Source organism: Equus przewalskii, chromosome 7 (genome assembly GCF_037783145.1).
Source record: "Equus przewalskii isolate Varuska chromosome 7, EquPr2, whole genome shotgun sequence".
NCBI classification, from domain to species: domain Eukaryota; kingdom Metazoa; phylum Chordata; class Mammalia; order Perissodactyla; family Equidae; genus Equus; species Equus przewalskii.
In genome coordinates, this window is record NC_091837.1 from 32,277,286 (window position 1) to 32,302,386 (window position 25,101).

At 41.6% G+C, this 25,101-nt stretch overlaps 1 protein-coding gene across 50 annotated transcripts in view; it reads right to left on the reverse strand.

The window, feature by feature from the left end:
* Positions 1-25,101, reverse strand: part of EPB41L3 (erythrocyte membrane protein band 4.1 like 3) — a 228,812-nt gene that overhangs the window by 65,960 nt on the left and 137,751 nt on the right. For 35 of the 50 annotated variants that reach the window (XM_070627369.1, XM_070627401.1, XM_070627397.1 and 32 more), the window contains exons 2-3: positions 23,794-23,936; positions 20,110-20,307 (exon numbers count right to left, since the gene is read on the reverse strand). In XM_070627369.1, the coding sequence (XP_070483470.1) occupies positions 20,110-20,307; positions 23,794-23,925 (330 nt within the window). In that variant the 5' untranslated portion in view covers positions 23,926-23,936. The remainder of the gene's footprint in view (positions 1-20,109; positions 20,308-23,793; positions 23,937-25,101) is intronic. The other 15 variants (XM_070627390.1, XM_070627375.1, XM_070627376.1 and 12 more) reach the window with 1 other exon arrangement.

The window sequence follows — 25,101 nt, forward strand, 5'->3', positions numbered from 1 at the left end:
GCTCTGTAAGTGGTGGCATCTGGACAGTATTCTTTCTAAAGGAGTGAGTGCAGACATTAACTGAAGCACTTTGCTTGAGATAATCATTTAAAGCCATTCATGTGCTTTACAAACTCAGTCTAATGGCATTTCCCTAAAGAATGTGGTGGCTCTTTAGTGACTTTATTTGCTGTCACCATGGAATGTCATAAGAATTTCATAAAGTCTCTTTATTCCTTCCAGTTTTCCAAACGCTATGATAAGAACCAATTCTTTGTGCTGGCCGTACATCTGTACACCATCACTCATTCCTACAGGCAGAGGTGGGAAAACGAGGGGCATTCCTAAGAGGAAATATGACGCAGTGATAGGATTTTCTTTCACTTTTCTTAGAAAATGACTTCAAATGTACACACCAGTTAAACACAGCTGACTGTCACACTGAACAAATACATCATGACACAGCAAAGATGTCTCATTTGTTGACAACAAGAAATTCTTAGCGATCAAAGCATTTCATGAATTACTATCCAATCTGGCCATTTTAATTTGCCATTTGTAGAAATATCCTGGACCTGGGTTGCAGGACTAGGCTACACTAACAAAATGAGTCAGTCTTGGCAGGAGAAGCAAAAGAAGACCTAAATTCCATTTATTCAGAACTAAAATAACCATCATAGTCATCTGACAAGGGAAATCACACCAAGATACAGGAAGCTGCCTTTATTAATGGAGATGTTGTATGTTCCAACAAAAAGTTCCCACAACTTGGGGCCTGTGATATCTTCTAGAAGAAACAAATAAAAAGCTCAAGGTGCATTGGTCAACGATGGTCAATACAACCCAGAAAACTGAAGAGCAAAGGCAGGCTTTGCTGCTCTGCTGCAGAGAGAGAAGCAAGCCAGGTGTTCAGCACTAGAAGCCATCCTGCCCCGAACCAGGAGGGAGGGAGGCCAGTGGTGGGCAGCGTGGAATATCACCTGAACAAAGAGCAGGGACCACAGTCCCTAACCTGGAAACTGCTGGAGCCTATGCACAAGGGGCTTATTTTTTCTAATTCAAGATAAAAAAATTTTTTTTTTTAAATTAACATTTTTTTTTAAAGATTTTATTTTTTCCTTTTTCTCCCCAAAGCCCCCCGGTACATAGTTGTATATTCTTCGTTGTGGGTTCTTCTAGTTGTGGCATGTGGGACGCTGCCTCAGCATGGTCTGATGAGCAGTGCCATGTCCGTGCCCAGGATTCGAACCAACGAAACACTGGGCCGCCTGCAGCGGAGCGCGCGAACTTAACCACTCGGCCACGGGGCCAGCCCCTCAAGATAAAAATTTTAAGAGAATTTGCTGAAAGACACCACTCCTTCAGTTTATAGTATAATTATGGTACCTTAAAAATCACAGTTACACAGTATGCTAATATAAAAGTACTCCTAACAGTCAGCTTAAGTTGTTTAAAGAAAACAGGGATCAGTCATTCCTTATTAAGAAATGTAACGTTATGGTTCTTATCACTTTGTGTAACTGAAATCCTAACATACCAAAAGGCAGCAAAAAGTCAAATTAAATAAAAGGAGAATTGGCAGTGCAGTGGAGGGAGGCACAAGAATCAATCAGAACAAATGACAACACTTAATTATGTCTCAATGGATGAGACCTTACATATCCTCCAGCTTCCTGTGTCCTATACCCAATAGTGCAATGCCTTAATGGCATTTAGGAAATGATACTGGGAATGCTTTTCTGTGTGAACTCCCTTCAAATGGTTTAAAGAAGATGCAGTCAGCCATAATTCCTGCCGTAATTTCCCTACGGGGTCAAGCACACCCAGTTCATAAGCTGTGCGTATGGCAAAAGCGGGGGGGGGGGGGGGTGGTTAGGCGTATGGAAGAACCTGAGGGTGGGGTGGGGGGAGAGTTGACAAAGCTCTCCCCACTCCCGACTTCAAATCTTTGTGTTCCCCAGAGCTCTACTGTTAGTGCTCTTTTCTTCTCACTCACTCACTGACCACCGGCACAATCTCATTCGCTCCCATATTTGAATTAGTAGAAAAGATAATGCTCCCACAAAGTCTACCTGCCTGGCCTCTCTCCAAATGCTGCACAATACACTCACTTGCAATAGCAGATTGCTACTTTCATATTCCAGGCACTTTAAATTCAATCAGTTTGAATTAAATTCATTGTCTTCCCCCATAAACTTTCCTTCTTATATTCTACATCTGTCTATGCACTCAATCAATCCAGAAATTTGGAAGTCATTATCAGTTACTGTCTCTTATCTCATACCCTACCCCCCAACCAATTAATCAAGTGCATTCTTTTCAGGATAATTCTTTAAAATCCAATCTCTCCCCTCTGTCCCACTACCGTGGCCTTGCTTCTGGTCCTCAGCATCTCTTGCCTGGTTCATTCCAACAGAGCTGACGTTGTCCCTGTTTAGAGCATCTTCCTGTTCAATGACTATTTAATAGAAGTATGTTTTAAAAACACAAATGGCCAAATAATTCCCCTATATAAAACCCCTTACAAGCACCCCATCACCTACTGTAATGGGCAGAATCCTAAGATGGCCTCAAGACTTCCCAACCCCCTGGGGTGCACAGGTTGGGGAGGTTCTTTGTTGCTGAGATGGAGGGTACCTCACAGCCAGGACCCAAGAGCAGACTCTGCAGCCAAGAGTGGTCTCAGGCCTGCAGCCACCAAGGCAGTGGGGACTTCAGCCCAACAATCAGGAGGAAATGAACTACGCCAACAGCCCAAAGGAGCATACAGGCGAATCTCTCCCTAGCCAGCCTCCAGATGAAGACAGTGTCAGCAAACAACTTGATTTCTGCTTTATGAGGCCAGAGTAGAGGACCAGCCGAAAAATGTGAGATGATTAATACGTGTTGTTTCACGTTGCTAAGTTTATAGTAATTTGTTACATTGCAATTGAAAATCAACATATCCAAACAATACCCAATCTTGTTAGCACATCAATCCCATCCTTTCTGACAGGTCCTTGGCTTTCCCTTCCAGCCTCATCTGTCTCATCTGCCCCTGATGTCTCAAATACACATGATGCTCACTTTTTACATCTCCTTATCTGCCCAAATTCTAAATAGAATTATGTAAATATCCTGATTATACTTAGAATTATTCTGGACATTTAAAAATAAATAAACAAAATATGTGAATGTCGCTTGACCTTAGGTTGCCTTGAACAGTACCGCAGGAATAGTGAGACCATTCCCCATAATTAATATCTACCTGCCAAACAGGGGCTGGACACGTGCTTATCGGGTCTAACAAGAGGACCCACGTTTCAGGACTGCAGAATCTGTACTCCTAAGGAGGTATTTACAGCCAGCTAAAGATCAGCAGTCATGCTTTTTATACATCAGCCCTGTTTCAAAACCTAGATCCTAAAAGAGAAAAAAGAATCCAGGAAGCGTGCCTCAGACAGCCACTCTCAATTTCTTCAGGTGAGACAGAACGTTCTCTGCGACAGTAGAGGATCTGTCCCAACGTGAAAAGAAAGTGATTGGGTAGGTCTCCATGTCTTTCCTCTTCCTAGCTGCTTCCATTATGTCCCTAGCTATCTTACTAAAGCCCAGCATACCTCAGAACTCCTAATGTGGCAGGAGGCAGACAAGGACTCCATATCCCACACTTGCCACAGAGGGGCAGACAGGATGACCTCTACTTGTAGAGACAAAATAAAACTGAGCAGTAAAGAAGCTTCTTCAAATATACTACTCAGAGTTACTAGGTGAGAAATGAGTCAAATGGAACTAGAAAGAATGTTAAGTGCCAACGTTCAAAGGGACTACAGATGAAGGAAAAGGAGGGTGACTTCCTCAGACCCCTTCTATAACAGACTTTCCCACACAGCTCCCACACAGGGAGTTCATTACAGAAGTCAAGGAACATTAGCTCCTCCCCATAAAACGTGAGCCAGCCCAGGATAGGAGGCAAGCACTGGAAGCCAGCACTGGAGCATGTATAATTATTTTCAGAACACATGCAGGCTTGTTAAACACCTACTGATTTCTGACACAACAGCCAAAGAACTTTCACTCTATCTTCTGCCTCCTCTCAGCAGGTTCAAGCCGGGCAGTGTGAGAAAAAGCCAATTCCTGTTTTCCAGGTCAGTTTCCCAGTCCTAACAAGCTTCTAGGTAAATGGGTTTTAAATCTTAAACACAAGAACAGTTAACTTTCTGTTCATATTTAATAAAATCATTCAGCATTTCCAAAACTGCCAAATTAATGATTAGCTCATGTGAAGACACTGATACCGTTCTTTCCAGGTTAAAACAAGAACCTAGAAATGGAGAAGCAAGAAGAAATTTACTTTCTCATTTAAGAAACACTTTCCAGTGTCTAATACATTGTTAGATGATAAGAGGAGATCTCTAAATCATGTGGAGGCTATGATCCTATTGGTTTTGTTGTTGTTAACAACAATATTTTTAGAGCAGTTTTAGTTTCACAGAAAAATTGAGGGGAAGGTACAGAGATTTCCCACATACCCCCTGCTCCCACACATGCATAGCCTCCCCCATTATCAACATCCTCTACCAGAGTGGTACATGTGTTACATCGATGACTCTACACTGACACATCATAATCACCCAGAGTCCACAGTTTACATTAGGATTCGCTCTTGGTGTGGCACATTCTATGGGTTTGGACAAATGGACAATGACGTATCCATCATTATAGTATCATACAGAGTATTTTCACTGCTGTAAAAATCCTCTGTGCTCTGCCTGTTCATCCCTCCATCCCTCCTCCTCCTCCTCAGCCCCTGGCAACCACTGATCTCTTTACTGTCTCCATAGTTTTGCCTTTTCAGAATGTCCAATAGTTGGAATCATACAGTATATAGCCCTTCAGAGTGGCTTCTTTAACTAGTAACACACATTTAAGGTTCCTCCATGTCTTTTCAAGGCTTGATAGCTCATTTCTTTATAGCACTGAATAATGTCCTGTTGTCCGGATCCTAACAGTTTACTTATCCATTCACCTACTGAAGGATAACAGCAGGTTATCCTGTCGGTCACCAGGGTTCCCGGCAGCTGTAAACACTTACCATCCCCTCTCTGAGCCGCTCTCAACAACACAGTGAGCTCAGGTTAGAGATGAGAAAACTGACTGCAGGGGATGAATAACTTACAAACAAATGGCAAAGCCAAGATGCCACTGAGGCTAGTGCTGCTATGACATATTGCCTCCCAACATTCAATATTCTTAAGCCCAAAATTCAATTTTTTTATAGAGTCAATTGGGAAAACTTATTCTACTGTATAACAATCCTCCAGTCTAATCTGATTCACAACACTTCCACAGACATTCAGATCTTCAATTGTTAGGTTATCTGCGCATTATGAGTTTCATAAACACATTTTTAAAAGCCTGGGTGTGAATGATCCTTTTAACTGAAATACTAAATGCTGGTTCCATTATGGAGTGAATGGACTCAAAGTAAAACTAGAGTTTACCATTTCCAGTATCCTGTCTTTAAGGATTGTTAATATTGCAAGTAGCACAGCATAAAAACTGACAGGGCAAATTTTTTAGTGGAAGCCCCTAGCTACTTAAGAAAGTTAAAATTTGTCAAAGCTGAAGCTAATTGCTAAATTAACTTAGAATTTAAAAATGGCCCTCTGTTTATTGGAGGGACTTGTACTAGACACTCTGAGCGTGTCTGTCTGATATGGAAACCTTGAGAGAATAAGCAAATGTAAGAAAAACATAAAACAAGAATGATTAAAAATACCTTTTTCACGCACTGTAGCCCCAAATGAAGCTTGCATTGAAAGCTAACTACACTATTAGGCTTGTGCCCAAACTGGCTGCTATAGTGTATTAATTTATTACCAATAATTGTCAGCCACAGCATATGTGTTACTAACCAACAAACAAAAAAAAGTAGGAAAGGAAGCTATTCAATTTCACTAGGTAAGATTTCAGCAGAGCTTTTTCTCTATTTCATCATCATGTTTTCCATCTCCAACTGAATTATTTAATTGCCATCTTCAAACAGCAAACAACACTGGACTAAAATATTACAACAGATTTTCCTTTCTTCTTGTGCTGTAAAAATTAACAAGATCATAGGAATAGTAAAGCCACAAAAGGTATTCATAAATGCATTTTATCTCCTTTTATGTTAAAAATGTTTTTAAAACTAAGAGTATCATATTTACCTCTCTTCACATGCCAATCAGACAGTGGACCATAAGGCAACTGTGCCAGCCAAATTCTAAAACTAATTACTGCCTGACTGTGTGCACTTTCTTATTAGACTGGATCAGACAGCATGCGTATGCCAGGAGTCATGTGCAAGCTAGTTCTTCGTAAATATTTTCCCATGTCCCTATAATAGGGCCTTCAACATCATACTGCACTCCAGTCTTCCTGAAACCCACTTCTCTATTTTGTTGGGAATGTGTGTTTATACACACACACACACACACACACACACACACCCCCAACATACACATTTTGAGGGACCGAACTAGAATTCATGTTCTCCTCCAGCTGGAAGAACCTGTGACTCTACCAGACTTCAACTCTGTAGCCAGAGGCCACAGGTGCTATTCTTAGGCCTTAGAATTTGGAGACAAGGTCAAAAAGACACGCCTCTGAAACTAACAACAACAAAAAGTGACACCAAATTCAAGAGACCATCCGTTATGTGGAGATCTTCCCAGGTTACCACCCATCTCTGAACAGATTTTCTAAGCTGTGGCCGATGCCAGTAGGCTGCTTCCTAAACCTCCTGAAGGGCCACGAGTACATCCACGAAGGCAACTGAAATGCTAACTAAGGGGAGATGAGCTATAATCTTGAAAATTATAACCTGTCTTTTATGGAAGAAATGCTGTAAGTAAGAAATGAATTGGCAATTGGCCAGGAAAATTGGAACAAAATTTACCGTAAGGTGAAAATTTTCTCTCCAGAAGGGATGGCTAGGTGCCCAGCACAGCCCGGCCTTTCCACTTTGAGCTGGACCGTGTGGTAACTGAAGAACCCGCTCCACACCATTCTCTGCTAAGGCAAAGGAGCCTTGAACTTTGTTGTATACACCATTTGAAGAGCTTCTGTATTATCTTCCTCTTCTTACTTAAAAAAACCATACTGCTGGGGCTGGCCCAGTTGTGTAGTGGTTGGGTTCGCATGCTTCACTTTGGCAGCCCGCGGTTTGCCAGTTCAGATCCTCAGTACAGACCTATGCACTGCTCATCAAGCCATGCTGTGGCAGGCGTCCCACATATAAAACAGAGGAAGATGGACACAGATGCTAGCTCAGGGCCAGTCTTCCTCAGTAAAAAGGGGAGAATTGGCAGCAGATGTTAGCTCAGGGCTAATCTTCCTCAAAAAAACAAAACAAAACAAAAACAAAATCATACTGCTTCCAAGTTCCACTCTTCACATAGTACCTTATTTCATGATCATATAACCAACACCAAAGACGAGGCCATCATTTTGAGAAATCAGGTTTAAGCAGTCTTGAGAAAACAACATTCTTCCCACCAACTTAACCTGTCTGTCTTGGACAGGATCTGCTTGTAACCTCGGGGCCCTTTTGCTACCAGGGAGACCTAATCAATCCCCTTCTGGCCCAGAGTCAAGCTGTCCCATTTACTGACAGGAGAGACCTATCACAGTGTCTACTGCAGGTGCGCTTCTCGGAGGTTCCAGAGCTGCTCAGCCCCCAGAGGAGGGGAGGGAAGGAGAGAGGAGGAGGAGAAGGGGTGGTGGGAAGAAGGAAGGGAGACAAGAAAGTGAACAGCAGGAACAAACTTTGGTGGTCTAGCTTCCTTCTATTTACCCAAAAACTACATACATGCCTAAGCACAAAATTTAGAAAAATGGACCAATTCTGATGTCAAAAGCTTATAGAATTACAGATAGAGCATACATTCAAGAATCTAACCATTATTAATTATTAACGTGAAAAGCAAATCTTTCTCCTTCTTTTTCTCTTTTCTTCCTACTGTTTCGCAAGTCCATGCTGGAGGTAAATCCTGTATTTCAGTTTGCTGCTTCAGCTGCTGCTACAGACTTTGGATGTTTTAATGCCACAGTTAAGAGACCTCTGGGGCAGAGGGCAGGAGATCTGGGTTCCAGCCCTCTTTGGTTATATTTCTGGACACGCATGTGTTTATTTTTAACCTTAATACTGTTTAGAGTGTTTAACAGACTGTGTCTAAACTCATGACGGACTATTAGAGTTTATCACTTTTTTAAAATGAAAGCCAGGAGGAAAGATTTAATAATTTTAGTAAACAGCATTTTTTTCCCTTAATCAAACCTTACTGAGGACAAATCTGAACACTTTGGGGAGACTTCATGCTAACCACATCAGGTAAACGAGAAGGTGTGTGTTAGCTGTCCTTGTGTGTAACTGTTCTGCGGTTGCACCAGAGTCATTACACAGGCAAACCAAGTGAATTACAGCCCTGCAAGCCTCAGAGACCCCCACTGCAAGCATCTCCAAACAGGAAAGTTACTGCTGCTGCACTGGGCCATTCAGGCCCAGCAGGACACATGGGATAAGATGGTAAGGCTTTCAACTGAGCAGAGACCCACTGAGAGGTTCAAGTGCAATTTGCACAACTACACAGAGTCAAAAACTGAGTAACTTATGCACCCGTTGAATGAACAATACTTGTACCAATTTGAAAAAATCTTATTTTTTATTTTTTACAGTTATTATTTCTTGCAATCCAGGAAAGGCAAGAGGTGCTCTAATCAACTTTCTGGATTATGGCAATTCTACTTGCCATCTAGTCAAGAACTTCCAAAGGGACTGTAAGGTATTTTAATCATGTAACCCATAGAAGCTGGAAAATTCCGAAACTGAACTTGATTTTCCAACTAAACCTCAGTAAGTAGAGTATAGGAAATAGAAGCATGATTTGGACAGTTAACTGAACCACAGGCAAGACAGAGCATTTGGAAATTTTTTAAATAGTCCCTTCCTGACCAATAGAAGGTAACAAAGGGACATTTAGGACATAGTGCCATAAATTTCCTTACCCTCTCTGGTTACTTAGAAGCATCTCTGGATGGTATCAAGAAATGCTTGTTGGAGTAACGTCCATCACTTCTGTCCTTACTCCAGACTCTGGGCCATCCTGGAGGGTCCTGAATGGTACTTAGTCATGGAGTCTGTTCGACCAGGAGGCCTCTGGACAGGGCTGAACCTGAGAGGCAGGCTTTTCTGGTTTTACTATTGCATTTGAATAGTTTTTTTTTTTTTTTTTTTTTTTTGCTGAGGGAGATTCACCCTGAGCTAATATCTGTGCCAGTCTTCCTCTATTTTGTATGTGGGTTGCTGCCACAGCATGGCTGCTGAGGAGTGGTGTAGGTCCACGCATAGGAACAAAACCTGGACCGCCAAAGTGGAGCGTGGGGAACTTAACCACTAGACCACAGGGCCGGCCCCTTAAGTGGCTCTTTGTGATTTGCCCCAGTCTGGATACAAGCCTCTCTCCAGTGCGGGTGATTCACTGGCATCTTCCCCTGGAGTGCCAGCCCCATGTGGATTTCCCTGGGTCTCCTAAGCACTAAGTCTCCCTCACTATTGAATCAGCCCATGTGGGGGCTGTGCAGAGTAAAGGGAGGTCTCACCTGCACAGAGAAGCTGGGCAGGACCCTTGTGAGGAAGGTCTCTGTCACCTCTCCTAAAATACTCTAGACTCTTCCACCAATCAGGTTTTTGTGGAAAACAGACCAAACTACACCAAACATAGCTTAAAAATTTTATACATATACAGCAGTGAATCTATACAGTACTATGAAATGTGGACTCAAATTTCAGATCATTTTCCTAAAACCAAATCAGAGTAGATTAGAATGGTGCCCAAATAAGAGAAAACATTTCTAATTGGATGGTCATCAGGAAATATGTTGTGTGCTAGTCAGTCACACTCAAATGAGTCCGCCCAGCATGGAAGCAATGGGACAAATCAACGTGATGAGCACTATTTCCTCTATTGTATGCTTTTGTTTCTGTTTATTTTCTCTTTTAAAATTTACGTTTGAGAAATAAACAGCAACAATGAGAACAAACTGGCTATAGAAGTCAGTGTTCCCTGACAATCCAACAAAAATAAAGGAAGATTTGTTGGCATGCATGAAAATCTGGAAGCATACAAACATTTCCTAAACATATATATCAAATTACTTAGAATAAGATCTTTTACTATATTTTCTTATATTTTGCTCATAAGATCTTTTCATATTTTAGATAACTGCACTAAGTTTGAAAAAATCATTAAGGAGAAAGTCTCTCAAATGGAAGAATACTGAATGCTACAGTGCTCTAAGCCTCCCGCTAGAGAGAAATCGGCAAAAGCCAGCAGCACCTGAGAAGGCGGACATTGCAACCCAGGGGGCAGGAACTGAAGACTTAATGAGAGTCCGGTCACCACTCTTAGACAGCAAGTGTTCCTCGTATCTTGCTTTTCTGGGTCGCTGGGCTTCTCCCACTGCAGCACTGCTGGGCAAGGGGAAATGCTACCTTGTGGTTTCAAAAGAAAGGAAAAGTGGGCCGTGCTATTCCACAAGGGGTGTCCTCGCATGCATGGGCATGCGTGTGGGCAGAGGATCCTTTATAGGGGACAATAAATTCCAATGATAAAGTCACGGCAGAGTTGACTCTTGTTGATTATGATGGTGAAATGATGAACGCATTAAATAAGCCATGGAGAAAAACACATAGGCATAGAGATTCATTAAGATAAAATGCCTTTGCGACTCAATTAAATGCAACAGAAGTTAGGACTGTGATTGTCTCCTGCATTGTGTTCTTAATTCACCTACAACTACCGGTGTTGGGGACGGGGATGAGGGAAGTAATTCTGCTTTTTCAATTCAGATTTTTGGGTCTCTTCTCGCCATGAGTCTCAAGGGCACCAGACGTTACCTGGTGTGAGACTGCACCCAAGAACTGCTGGGCTCCGCAAACGCACCTACAGTTTCTGCTGGAACCCCAGCGGCAGAGTATATGTCATCACAAAGTCGACAGCAGTCATTTAAAACATTCCTTTGCTGATTATTTAAAAATCTGACTTCCTGTAACATCCACCTTAGTTTTACTTTCTACATGTTAAAAAAAAAAAAAAAACTTATGACAGACATTCAATGACAAGATTTCAAGTAACTGAAAGTACCTATCGTGTCTCCTCCAAACCTTATTTTTTCTGTAATTCAACACATTTCAGTGGAGGGTTTCCAGATCACTCACCACCCTATAACTGTTTTATTTTTTCTATAATTCAACACATTTCAGGAGAGGGTTTCCAGATCACTCACCACCCTATAACTCTGCTGGATAAGCTCAAGTCAGAGTTCATTGTTTTTATGAACATTATTAAACAGCTAACATTTATCAAGAATATCTACATCCCAGAAAATGGTCAAGTAAATTATCTGCTTTATTCTTCTGAATAATGTCTTTTGAGGCAAATATTTTCACCCTCATTTCTCTGGTGAGGAAACGGAGGTTGAGAAAGTTTAAGGGAGCTTCTGGAAATCACAAAGGTTGGAGATCTCGTCAAGACGGTGGCGCAGGTGGACTCTGAACTCATCTCCTCCCACAAACACAGCCAGCTTACAACTATTGTTGGAAAAATTACCCTGGAGAGAAAACTGAAAACTGGATAAAAAGAACCCCTACAATAAGAGAACGTCCTGACTGAGGCGGATATTCTTTCCAGAGAGAAAAACGTCACCTTTGCAAGTGGTGGAGTTTCACAGCTGGCCAAGCGGGAGCCACCCTAAGGTATGCAGCCCTTCTGGAGAAGTGGGGACCTTAGCGGGAGTGTGTTACCGCTATAAGCATCCTTCAGACTCAGCACAACTGAGACAAGTATCCTACTATCTAGTTTTGTTGGCTATTAACTGCAATGAGGACACTCCCAGAGAAGCTATCGGACAAAAGCTGAAAAGACTCGGGTCTTAAAGGGTCCACACACAAACTCACCAGCCTCAACAATCTAAAATCACCACAGAGAAGGCTGACAGTCCTTTGGTGAAAAGAAACTCACCTGGTGGGCTCTGGGTGCGTCATGGGGAGAGGTGAGACCTCTCCGGAGACTGAGACACTGGTGGTGGCCACTGTTGTGACCTAGTACAGGTGTGCTGACACAGACGCTGAGAGGCACCACTGGAGTTCTTCCCCTGGCCTGATAACCCAGGGGTCTGCGACACCCACTAGAGCACAGATTTAATCCAGTTCAGCCAGGGCAGGCGGCCTGCCCTAGGAACCGGCTCCACCCAGCAGCAAGCCCTCAGGCTACTTGTCGGGCTGCATAGACTGGGTGCCTTGGTCCTCTACAGGCAGGTGAGTGTGTCTGCCTCTGTGGGGCAGGGCCTATTATGAACACCAGGTGAAATGTGGGGAACATTGTTGGAGAGGTGGGGTCCTCTGCAGTGGGTTGACTGGGTACACTCCAGGGAGTCAGGAAGTGTGCATGGACCAGGACCGTGTCCACAGTGTGTGTGGACCTGTGGGGGATGGGGCTTATGAGTGGCAGGAAACCTGTGCTTCACCAACAGCCACAAAGAGGACTGGCCCCACCTTCCAAAGCCTGAAACAATTGGGTGCTCCCATGCCTGGGCCAGCGCCACTCAGCTGCAATCATAAGGCAGCTGACAACAGCCTTGCAGGCCTGGGGCCTACAGCAACTGTAAGCCCCTGAGTCTAGCAACCAGCCACACTGGGTACCCACTCAATTATCAGGAAAACTGTAACAGAAATGTGCTATTAGACCTTGTAGCCAAGAGTGCTGGGGCTCCCAAACCCGATTTACTAATAGCCTGCCAGGGAGGGAAAGACTGGACTTCCTGGGTACATGCAATAAGAGCAACCCTGCCACATCAGAAGGACACAGGTAGCCTACACAGGGGTCACTCCTGGATCAGTGGGACTGGTGATGCGAGGGAAGCACACTGCTAGGCCTCAAAAGGCATCTCTTAGAAAAGCCCACTTCTCCAAGTTCAGGAGACATAGCCAACTCACCTAATACATAGATATAAGCACACAGAAAGAGGCATAATGAGGAGGCAAAGGGGTACATTCCAAGCAAAGGAACAGGACAAAATCACAGAAAAAGAACTTAAATGAAACATAAATTAGCAATCTACCTGACAAAGAGTTCAAACAGAAACTCATAAGGATGCTCACTGATCTTGGGAGAAGACTGGATGAACACAGTGAGAACGTCAACAAGGAATTGGAAAATATAAAAAAGAACCAATCAGAAATAAAGCATACAACTCTGGAAATGGAAAATTCACCAGAGGGACCCAACAGCAGAGCAGATGATACAGAAGAACATATCAGTGAGCTGGATGAAAGATAAGAGGAAATCACCCAAGCAGAACAGAAAAAAGAATTAGACAGAATGAGAACAGTCTAAGGGACCTCTGGGACAACATCAAGTGCACTAACATTCATATCATAGCTGTCCCAGAAGGAGGAGAGAGAGAGAAAGGGGCAGAGAATCTATTTCAAGAAATAATAGCTGAAAACTTTCCTAATCTATGGAAGGAAACAGACATCCAAGGAGAGGAAGCACAGAAATCACCAAACAAGATAAACCCAAAGAGGCCCACACCAAGACACATTATACTTAAAATATCCAAAATTAAAGATTAAGAGAGAATCCTAAAAGTGGCAAGAGAAAGGCAACAAGTAACATACAAAGCAAAGCCCATAAGGCTATCAGTGGACTTCTCAGCTGAAACCCTACAGGCTAGAAGAGAGTGGCATGACTTATTTAAAGTGCAAAAAGGAGAAGACCTACCGCCAAGAATACTCTATCCAGAAAGGTTATCATTCAGAATGGAAGGAGAGAGAAAGAACTTCCCAGACAAGCAAACATTAAAGGAGTTTACCACCAAGAAACCACTTCTACAAGAAATGCTAAAGGGACTTATTTAAGTGGGACAGAGAAGACCAAAAGTAAGGATAAGAAAATTATTTTTAAAAAAAGGCAATAAAATCACTGGTAAACGCAAAGATACAGTAAAGGTAGCAGATCAACAACCTATGAAGATAATATGTAGGTTAAAAGCAAAAATTACTAAAATTACCTATTTCACTGATAAGAAGGTAATGGAAAGACACACACAAAACGAGATTCGATATGATTTAAAAAACATAAAATGTGGGAGGAGGGGAGTGAAAGAGTAGAGCTTTTAGAAAGAGGTCAAGCTAAAGATACTATCAACTCAATATAGATTGCTATATATGTAGAATATTACATAGGAACCTCATGGTAATCACAAACCAGAAACCTATAATAAATACACAAATAAGTAAGAGGAAAGAAATCAAACATACCAATAAAGAAAGCCATCAAACCACGAGGGAAGAGAGCAAGAGCAGAACAAAGAAACAGAGAACAACTACTAAAACACCCAGAAAAAAGTAACAAAATGGCAACACATACATAGTTACCAATAGCTACTATAAATGTCAACGGGCTAACTGCTTCCATGAAAAGACATAGGGTGGACGACTGGATAAAAAAATATGACCCATATGTATACTGCATACAAGAGACACACTTCAGACCTAAGGACACTCACAAACTGAAAGTGAAAGGATGGAAAAAGATACTCCATGCAAATGGCAATGAGAAGAAAGCTGGGCTAGGAATACTTACATCAGACAAAATGGACTTTAAAGCAAAAACTGTAACAAGAGACAAAGAAGGGCACTGTATAATGATAAAGGGAACAACCCAACAAGAGGATACAACACTTGTAAATATCTATGCACCCAACATAGGAGCACCTAAATATAGAAAGCAATCATTAACAGACATAAAAGGAGAAATAAACAATAACACAATAATAGTAGGGGACTTTAACACTCCACTTACACCAATGGATAGATCATCCAAACAGAAGATCAATAAGGAAACATTGGCCTTAAAGGACACATTAGACCAGATGGATTTAGTAGATATATACAGAACATTCCATCCAAGAACCACAGAATACGCATTCATTTCAAATGTCCATGGAACATTCTCCAGGATAGATCACTTATTAGGCCACAAAACAAGTCTCAATAAATTTAAGAAGATAGAAACAATACCAAACATCTTTTCTGACCACCAAGGTATGAAACTAGAAATCAACTACATGAAGAAAATCAGAAAAGCAACAAAAATGTGGAGACTAAACAAAATGCTACTGAACAACGATTGGGTCAAGGAGAAATAAAAAAATTCCTGGACACAAATGGAAATGAAAAATACAACATGCCAAAATCTGTGAGATACAGCAAAAGCAGTTCTAAGAGGGAAGTTTACAGCAATTCGGGCCTACCTCAACAAACAAGAAAAATCCCCAATGAACAATCTAACAGTGCACCCACATGAACTGGAAAAAGAAGAACAGACAAAGCCCAAAATCAGCAGAAGGAAGGAACTAATAAAAATCAGAGCAGAAATAAGTGAAATAGAGACTGAAAATACAATAGAAAAAAATCAATGAAACCAAGAGCTGGTTCTTTCTAAATATAAACAAAATTGACAAACCTTTAGCCAGACTCACCAAGAAAAAAAGAGAGAAGGCTCAAATAAAGAAAATCAGAAATGAAAGGGGAGAAATTACAACAGACACTTCAGAAATACAAAAAGATTAGAAGAGAATATTATGAAAAGCTATACACCAACAAATCAGATAATTTAGAAGAAAGAGATAAATCCTTAGAATCATACAACCTTCCAAAACTGGATCAAGAAGAAGCAGAGAATTTGAATAGACGAATCACCAGTAAGGACACTGAAACAGTAATAAAAAATCTCCCAAAAAATAAAAGTCCAGGACCAGACGGCTTCCCTGGTGAATTCTACCAAACGTTCAAAGAAGACTTAATTCCTATCCTTCTCAAACTCTTCCAAAAAATTGAAGAGGAGGGGACGCTTCCTAACTCATTCTATGAAGCCAACATTATCCTGACACCAAAACCAGACAGGGACAACACAAAAAAAGAAAATTACAGACCAATATCACTGATGAACATCAATGTAAAAATCCTCAACAAAATACTAGCAAATCGAATACAACAATACATTAAAAAGATCATACATCATGATCAAGTGGGATTTATTCAAGGGATGCAGGGATAGTTCAACATCCGCAAATCTATCAATGTGATAGACCACATTAACAAAATGAAGAATAAAAATCACAGAATCATCTCAATAGATGCAGAGACAGCATTTGACAAGATCCAACATCCATAAAATGGGTATAGAAGGAAAATATCCCAACATAACAAAGGCCATAAATAACAAACCCACAGCTAATATCATTCTCAATGGAGAAAAACTGAAAGCCATCCCTCTAAGAACAGGAACCAGACAAGGACGCCCACTGTCACCACTCTTATTTAACATAGTATTGGAAGTCCTAGCCAGAGCAATCAGGCAAGAAAAAGAAATAAAAGGGATCCAAATGGAAAAGGAAGAAGTGAAACTGTCACTACCTGCAGACAACATGATTTTATATAGAGAAAACCCTGAAGAGTCCACTAGGAAACTTTTAGGAATAATAAATGAATACAGTCAAGTTGCAGGATCCAAAAACAGCACACAAAATCGGTTGCGTTTCTACACACTAACAATGAAGTAGCAAAAAGAGAAATTAAGAACACAATCCCATTTACAACTGCAACAAAAAGAATAAAATACCTAGGAATAAACTTAACCAAAAGGTGAAAGATTTGTACACCAAAAAGCATAAAACATTCTTGAAAGACACTGAAGAAGACACAAAGAAATGGAAAGATATTCCATGCTCTTGGATTTGAAGAACTAACATGTCAGTTAACTAACATGTAATTAACATGACAGTTAAAATGTCCATATTTCCTAAAGCAATCTACAGATTCAGTGCAATCCCTATCAAAGTTCCAAAACATTTTTCACAGAAATAGAACAAAGAATCCTAAAATTTATATGGAACAACAAAAGACCCCGAATAGCCAAAAAGAATCCTGAGGAAAAAGAAGAAAGCTGGAGGTATCACACTCCCTGACTTCACAATATACTACATAAAGCTGTATTAACCAAACCAGCATGGTACTGGCACGAAAATAGACACACAGATCAATGGAACAGAATCGCGAGGCCAGAAATAAACCCACACATATATGGACAGCAAATTTTCAACAAGGGAGCAAAGAGCATACAAGGGAGAAAGGAGAGTCTCTTCAATAAATGGTGTTGGGGAAAATGGACAGTCACATGTAACAGAATGAAAGTAGACCATTATCTTACACCATGCACAAAAATCAATTCAAAACGGATTAAAGATTTGAATGTAAGACCTGAAACCATGAAATTACTAGAAGAATACATAGGCAGCACTTTCTTTGACATCGGTTTGAGCAGCATATTTTCAAGTACCATGTCTGACTGGGCAAAGGGAAACAAATGGGACTACATCAAACTAAGAAGCTTCTGCACAGCAAAGGAAACCATCAACAAAACAAGAATACAACCTAACAATTGGGAGAAGACATTTGCAAACTGCATATTGGATAAGGGGTTGATATCCAAAATATACAAAGAACTCATACGTCTCAACAACAAAAAAGCCAACAACCGAACTAAAAAATGGGAAAAAGATCTGAACAGAGATTTCTCCAAACAAGATATACAGATGGCCAACAGGCATATGAAAAGATGCTCAACATCATTAACTATCAGGGAAATGTAAATCAAAACTACAATGAGATATCACCTCTCTCCGGGCAGAATGGCTATAACTAACAAGACAGGAAACAACAAGTGTTGGAGAGGATGTGGAGAGAAGAAAATCCTCATACACTGCTGGTGAGAGTGCAAACTGATGCTGCCACTATGGAAAAAAGTATGGAGATTCCTTAGACAATTAAGAATAGGTCTACCCTATGATCCAGCTATTCCACTGCTGGGTATTTATCCAAAGAAGTTGAAAACACAAATGCATAAAGATACATGCACCCCTATGTTCATTGCAGCATTATTCACAATAGCCAAGACTTGGAAGCAACCTAGGTACCCATCAAGGGACGAATGGATAAAGAAGATGTGGTATTTATACACAATGGAATACTACTCAGCCATAAGAAACGATGAAATCCGGCCATTTGTGACAACATGGATGGACCTTGAGGGTATTATGCTAAGCGAAATAAGTCAGGGGGAGAAAGTCAAATACCGTATGATGACACTCATAAGTAGAAGACAAAAATGACAAACACACACAAGGCAACAGAGATTGGATTGGTGGTTACCAGAGGGGAAGGGGGAAGGGAGGAGGGCGAAATGGGTGATTAGGCACACATGTGGGGTAACAGATGATAATTAGTCTTTGGGTGGTGAACATGATGTACACAGAATTCGAAATATATCATGATGTACTTCTGAAAGTTACACAATGTTATAATCCAATGTTACTGCAATAAAACAAAAGAAAGAAAGAAATCACACAGGTTATAAGTAGACAAGTCTGTTTTCACAGCCAGTCTGGTGGCTGCAGAGTGTGCATATCATGTGTGAACGAGACACTGCAAATGAGACCTCTGAAGCCTGGGGAACGGGGGCCACCTGCTGCCTTTGGTAAACCAAATACTACACAGCAGCTGCCTGTGACTGAATAAACGTTTCCGACAGCTATACCACACTGTTGGCTTGTCTTGAGTTTATAATCAACTTAAAGCCAAAGATGAGTTTCACCTGAACTGTTACTAAGTTTGACCACCTCTTCCTCCAACCCCATTTCTATTTTGCACTTGATCCTTAAAAACAGAGCGGTTTTACCTCCATTCCTGGTAGATGTTCTCTTGCTGCTTGGCTTTAGTGTCCACACTGTCCACTACCCAAGAACCCTGGACTCTGACACACGGGCAGGTAGTCCATTTAAAAGCTCTATATCACTTAAAAAAAAACCTCAGCTGTTTTTGTGTGTGTGTGTGTGTGTGTGTGTGCCCCTTCATCCAAGACTTTTATAAAACTCAGCTTAGAGCAGAGCCAAGACTGAAGGACCTTGTCCCGAGGGCAACAGCTTTCAACCTGTTTACCCGTTTCACCCTGTGCACCTATTACACGCTGTGCACAGATGTGACTCTTCTGTTCCAAGAAAAGCACTGAGTGTATTATGCAAAATATAACAGAAATGATATGGGGGTCGTAGACAGAGCAAAGAGGAATTGATGTGGGACACAGGAAATCAGGTGAGTTTGTGCTGGCTGTGTCATGAGGAAAGAGGAACAGAAATGTGTAAGCCTGTGGGGTGGGGGGGAGCTGGTGCACAGGGATGTGTGATGTCCCCGTGGGACAAAGAGAAGGGTTGGAGGCTGGACAATGAGCTCTCTGAATGAAATCATTAAATTTGAAGATGAATCACCTTGCTAAAAGAGCAACCGCTCCTTCCCAGCTACGGGGAGAAGGGGCCGTGGGCAGTACGCACAGGGTTTGCTCCTCGGCGTGAGTTCATGCCCTGCACGTGGTGACACAGAGAACTCAGCAGCACCTACCTCCACACCACGGACAGGCTGTGCTGCTCTCACCTGTTAAACACCTCTGACAAAAGTTATTCAACTGCCCCATCTCTGAGAGGAAGTGTAGTTTTCTTCACAAAAAGAACACTCAAGCTGCAGTGCTCACCATCACAATGTGTATTTTACCAATTACTCATTCTCTAAGCATGAAAATGGCATGCATAGTTCCAATTATCCTCCCACTCCCATGTACAGAAATTTCTAAGTTTCTACCAATAAACAATTGACTTGGCCAGAAATTATCCAAATAGAAAAGGTAAAATTCGTTTAAATGATAGTTCATAGCCAAGATATTTTTAAAAACTTGATTTTTGGAAGGTGTTGGCGATTTTTTTTTAAAAGAGGAACACATTTTTCTTTTGATTGTAACATTCTGGGGAAATTATAAGTATTTTCAGTAATCCGATCCTCCGTTAGAGATTTTGGAAAGAACTTTGTATTTTAGAAACTGGGTCTGAGTCATTTTCCAGAGTTCTGAAAAAAATAAAGAGGCATATTGTATGTTTTATACCAACATTCCCCAGCTCTCGATATCTTGGACAAAAAAGTTTAGAACCATCACTTACCTCCACATCACAGCCATATTCTGATCCATCCAGAAGCACCACTTTGCACTGCATACTTTTAGGCTTTTTGACAATCTTTAATGGAGATCGAGATAGCTTACTGCTAGATGATTTTTGAGAAAGTTTATCGTCTTCAAACTGCTGATATTCGAGCTGCTTTGCAGCTGCAGCAGCAAACTCCTGTTCCTTGTCAGCGACCTGTGAAGAGCAAACAAGCAGCAGTTTTCATTGCAAGACAGGAAATAAACATTGCATCGCTCAGGCAATAACAGAACACCAGAAACAGGCTTTCCGATTCCATAAAGGATGCAAATGTCTGAATTAGGAAATTAGAAATGGATATACATATACAGATATTTATAACGCTAACAGTTTCGCCTAAATAACTTTTGCCATCTAAACGTACCAATAGGGCTGATTTCAGTTTGACTCAAGGGTTTAATTTAGAAGGACTGAGTTAGCAAATGCCACCAAGACTTCACTAAGCAAAGAAGGATACAGATGGACTCCTGACTTTTGAAAAGGCATTGGACAGTACAGGTCTTTAAAATAAACCATCTGGAGTTTATCTGATGTACTCTATTTTCTTCATTCACTGGATCCTTCTATATTCCATGACTATAAATTTCCTAAATACATACAAGGTATCTTACAGACTTTAAGGCCTAGAGAGCTTCAAGTATTAATCTTCTCAGTAACTTTACAGCTATTAAAATACTTGACTTACCTCTAAATCAGTTCAATGAACCTAGCAGCACTAAAATTCACCACAAAGTATCCCCTAAGTCTGCTTCCCCTCATTGTAACGAACCGGTATATGAACAGATCAAATCTGTCCAGAAGCTTTAATCTGCTTTCAAATCACAACAGTCTAGTCCAGGCTAGACTCAAGGCTGCAGAGGACATCCTACCTAACAACGCAGCTCTCCCTTGAGTCATCCCCCTTGGAAATCTCTCTGTGTGATGCTCTCCAACTACTCTTTTTTACACCTCTCTCCTGTCTGTTAAATGACCACCAATGGTATTAGTGCAAATTCAACTCATGGGCCAGACCACACTTCCACTGTTCTGCAAATACACACTGACAGTCCAAAGAAAGATAAGTTCCACAATTCTATTTAGAGCCCGTCAATAAGCATGGGATCTCCTCTCTCATGAACACCCCACATCAGGTAACTACGAGCACACTGGCCTGACGGTAGACAGTGCTGACGGCTCATCACTTCAACTTTTCTTCTTCATTAGCCTCTACAGTTTTACAACACTCTAATAGAATCACAAAGTGGTTTTCTGGTGTATTTATTTTGGTTTTTAGGTATTATTTTCTGTGCTTTTACAATGGCATCATCTATCTTGTTTTCCATCCAGAAGATTACTAATAGTCCTTTCCTCCACTTCCTCCTTGCCCAGAATTCAAGGCAAAGTCTTGAGAAGTTCTTAAGAATAAAGACACCAATTTGCTGAGTGAAGAAACCAAGAAAAAACTGAGCAACCAACCTCAAATACCAAAATAGTTGAGAGAAGGCAAGCCTCCACTAAAACAAGTAAATAAAAGAAAATGCTCTGGCAACCTGTCCAACATTTTATGACTGTTGGTCTTTCCATATCAAAGAATTAAAATAGTAAGTGCAAAAAAGTCATCAAATGCATTAATTTTGGCCAAGTTTGGTAACCTTGGAATTTTATATCAATAACCATAACATATCTTTAAGAGTTTTATAATTTACATACAACTTTTGCACTTTTAATTTACATTTTCTTCCCATCGTAGGCAAAGTCAACAGAAGCTACATTTTCATTTAAATTTTACCTGGAATCAACTTTTTCTATGTATTAGGAAATATAAAATTTCATTTTTCCTCTACTAAGACAAAATTATGTGTATGAGAATAAGCTTTACTGGGTTACTTAACACGTCAACTCCAAAAGTGTCTTAAACTACCACTGTTCAAAAGGAGGCCTCCTTTCTGGAACGCTGGACACACAAACCCATCACTGAGGCTCTTGTGCACATTCTTTAAAGAACTTTAACAATGCTACAAGAGCAGGCCAAGTACCTCAAATGCAACGCCAATCGTAGTCATCTAATGCATTCCAATTTTAACACACCAATATCAAACATTTTAGCAAATCCTCTATTCCATTAACCCTCATAACAGCTCTGGGAGGTAGGTATCATGACCCTCACCTGCACAGGAGGGCAAAGAGGCACAAGGCATCATCTCAACAAACTTTCTGAGTAAACTGGAATTCAAATCCTGCCAAAGCCCATGTTTTAACCATCGCTAAAAATCAAAATGTACTTCATTTTACCTCCAACATAACTGGGCTCCTGGTATGAATCAAAGAATTTTAGAGTGGATGACTAAGAGAATTATCCTTTCTCATCTTTCCATTCCGTAAACGAGGAAGCTGAGGCCCAGTGGGCTTGGAGGAGTTCTCTGTGCCTGGGAAAGTAAGGAGGCAGGAGACAGCACCACCTGAGGTCCCTCTGCGGCCCGTCGCCTTTCCCTCTAATGGCTCAGGACAGTTTCTTCAGTTTTGTTTCAAACATCTGACTACAGAAGATAAAGTGTATTGAATCATGGCTGGGTATAGAAACTCTTCCTTCTCTACAATTATCCCCCACTTTCACGTTATTTCACTTGAGAGTTAAGAGGAAAGAATGGACAAAAGCCAGTCTAGTAGTTGTAAATTTCTGAAGCCTGAACAAAACACCACCACGCTCACTTCTCCACCGAGAGGGAAGGTAAAGGAAAACCGTGACAGCAGCAGCGGCTCCTTAGATTTTGTGTAACAAGCTGGAAAGATAACCCCCAGCTCCCTATCACAAAACATCTGAGATCAGACACAGCATCTATTTATAGAGGTGAAAATAAACATCATTCTTAACATTACCTAAACGCAGAACTTAAAATGCCATGGGAAAGAAAGAAAATAATCAGGTTGTAAACACATAGTTTAATGTTCTAATGTGCTGTGCCTTCCAAAGGGTTTCACTGACATGCTGATTTCACATCTCCTCTCAACCTCTTCTAGAATTTCTAGCTTGACACGCAGATGTCCCACCTATAAAAGGGCCGTCATCTGCTGGGATTCCCAGATTTCCTCACCACCAATGAGCCGGGACTCTAAAAGATGCCGATTCCAGGTTTGAAGGTTGAAGTCAAAGAAATTTAAACAGGGATTCACTCCAGGTCCAAGTATAAACCATGCTTTATTTTTTTGCATGAAAACTTTTAAAAGAAATATTCACACTACACCTGACAACTTAAAGATGCCTAGGAAACAGAATTGAAAATACCCCTGTACATAAAGGAGACAGACCTAGGTGAACATCGGGTAAAAGCAGCTGGCAGCATTAGGGTCAGAGTGACTCCTGGAAAAATAAAACAGCTCCAACCCCTGGGTTTGAATAAAAATCTGGAGCATAATTAAAGCTGTCCTATGGGGCCTTCCTGCGAATCCAGAGGAAACCCGTAACCCGCAGTGCAGATTTCAGTGAGTTCACGTGCTCTCATCAGATGAAGGCACTGCCGGCCAGGGTGTGGAAGGCCATTCACTGGAAGCCTTGACATAGAGTAGACGCCCCTGCTGGGCCCACAAGGGGCGACGCCCACGAGCCCACAGTTCCCCTCCCGCCCAGAGACCGAGGGCGCGGGGGCGCGGGAAGCGGCCGCTCACCTGCTCCGGCGCGGGGCTGCCGGGCGCGGCCGCGAGCACCTCCTGGGCGCGCCGCTCCTCGCCGCCCGCCTCCCGCGGCTCGGCCTCCTGCTCCGGCCTGGCTTCCGAGTCTGAGCCGGATTCGGTCGTCATGGTCGATGGTCCTGCAAGCAGAGACAGGGGACGGCCCATCACTCGGTGTGCTCACTTTCCCGAGCGAGACAACCAGGACGCTGCACGCAAAAAGCCGAGGAGAAGCACAGCCAAAGGGGAAGAAACGCGAGAATCACACGTAACTGTGCTGCCCGCGCCTCACGGACGACTTCTGAATCCAGCACAGAGGCCAGTGCCCGAGAATGGGTCAAAATTAACAATTAACTAGAAGCAAAAGTTGACGTGTAATGATAACAGATTTTACTTCTATTAGATTTTTGCCACAGATGACCATACAATGATATTAAAGTAACGTCATAATAATTACTTAACTTAGATACATTTAATTTCATAAAACTGAATTTGCTGCATCAGTTGGAATATATATTTTAATCTCTTCGCAGGACGATCTAAGAATGGAAGCGGATATTCTTTCTCATTCCCTTTCCCCTTCCCACCTCCACGCAGAAGCCCTGCTCTGCCTGTCCGGACCCCGGAATCTGTCCACTCTTCCACGAACAAATGCCTTTCCCCTTGGATTGCTCCTGACTCTGTTATCCCCCTTGGACTTCGCAACCTCAGCCACAACCACAATGCAGGCTTCCTGGGTGACGTGGATCAGCCCCCTGCTGCACAGGCTGGGCTGCAGCACAGCTCAGCTCAGCTCAGCTCCCCTGCCCTCACAGTTCATTCTCAGACGCTCCTGCCCGGCTCCCTCCTACTTCCCTTGTGTGCTGAAAGAGGAGCTTGTCTGTCTCACGGCTCATAAGGAGATCAAACAGATCTTAATATATAACTGCTCTTATATCCTAAAAAAGACCTTCTAAAATATATAACCACCATCTTCTAATAGTTTGCTAGTCAAGACACTTTAGTATTTCATGCCTCAGTTTCCACATCTGCCAAATGAGGGAACTGAATATGATCATTCCTAAAGAACTCATTTTCTGCGATTATTTTTTTCCCCTACTAATAGACATGCAACTATGTTTAAATCAGTTTTGCTCTAAGCAGCAGGAGGGGTGCCACACAAGATTACCATGTTATTTTAAGTAATTTCTTATCTTAGGTATGTGGTAAATATCTCAAAAACAAATATCTCAGATGGCTATAATTTCCCTTCCTAATTCTAACTTTATGGTAAAAATGTCACCAGTAAGAGGCTTGTGTAATACT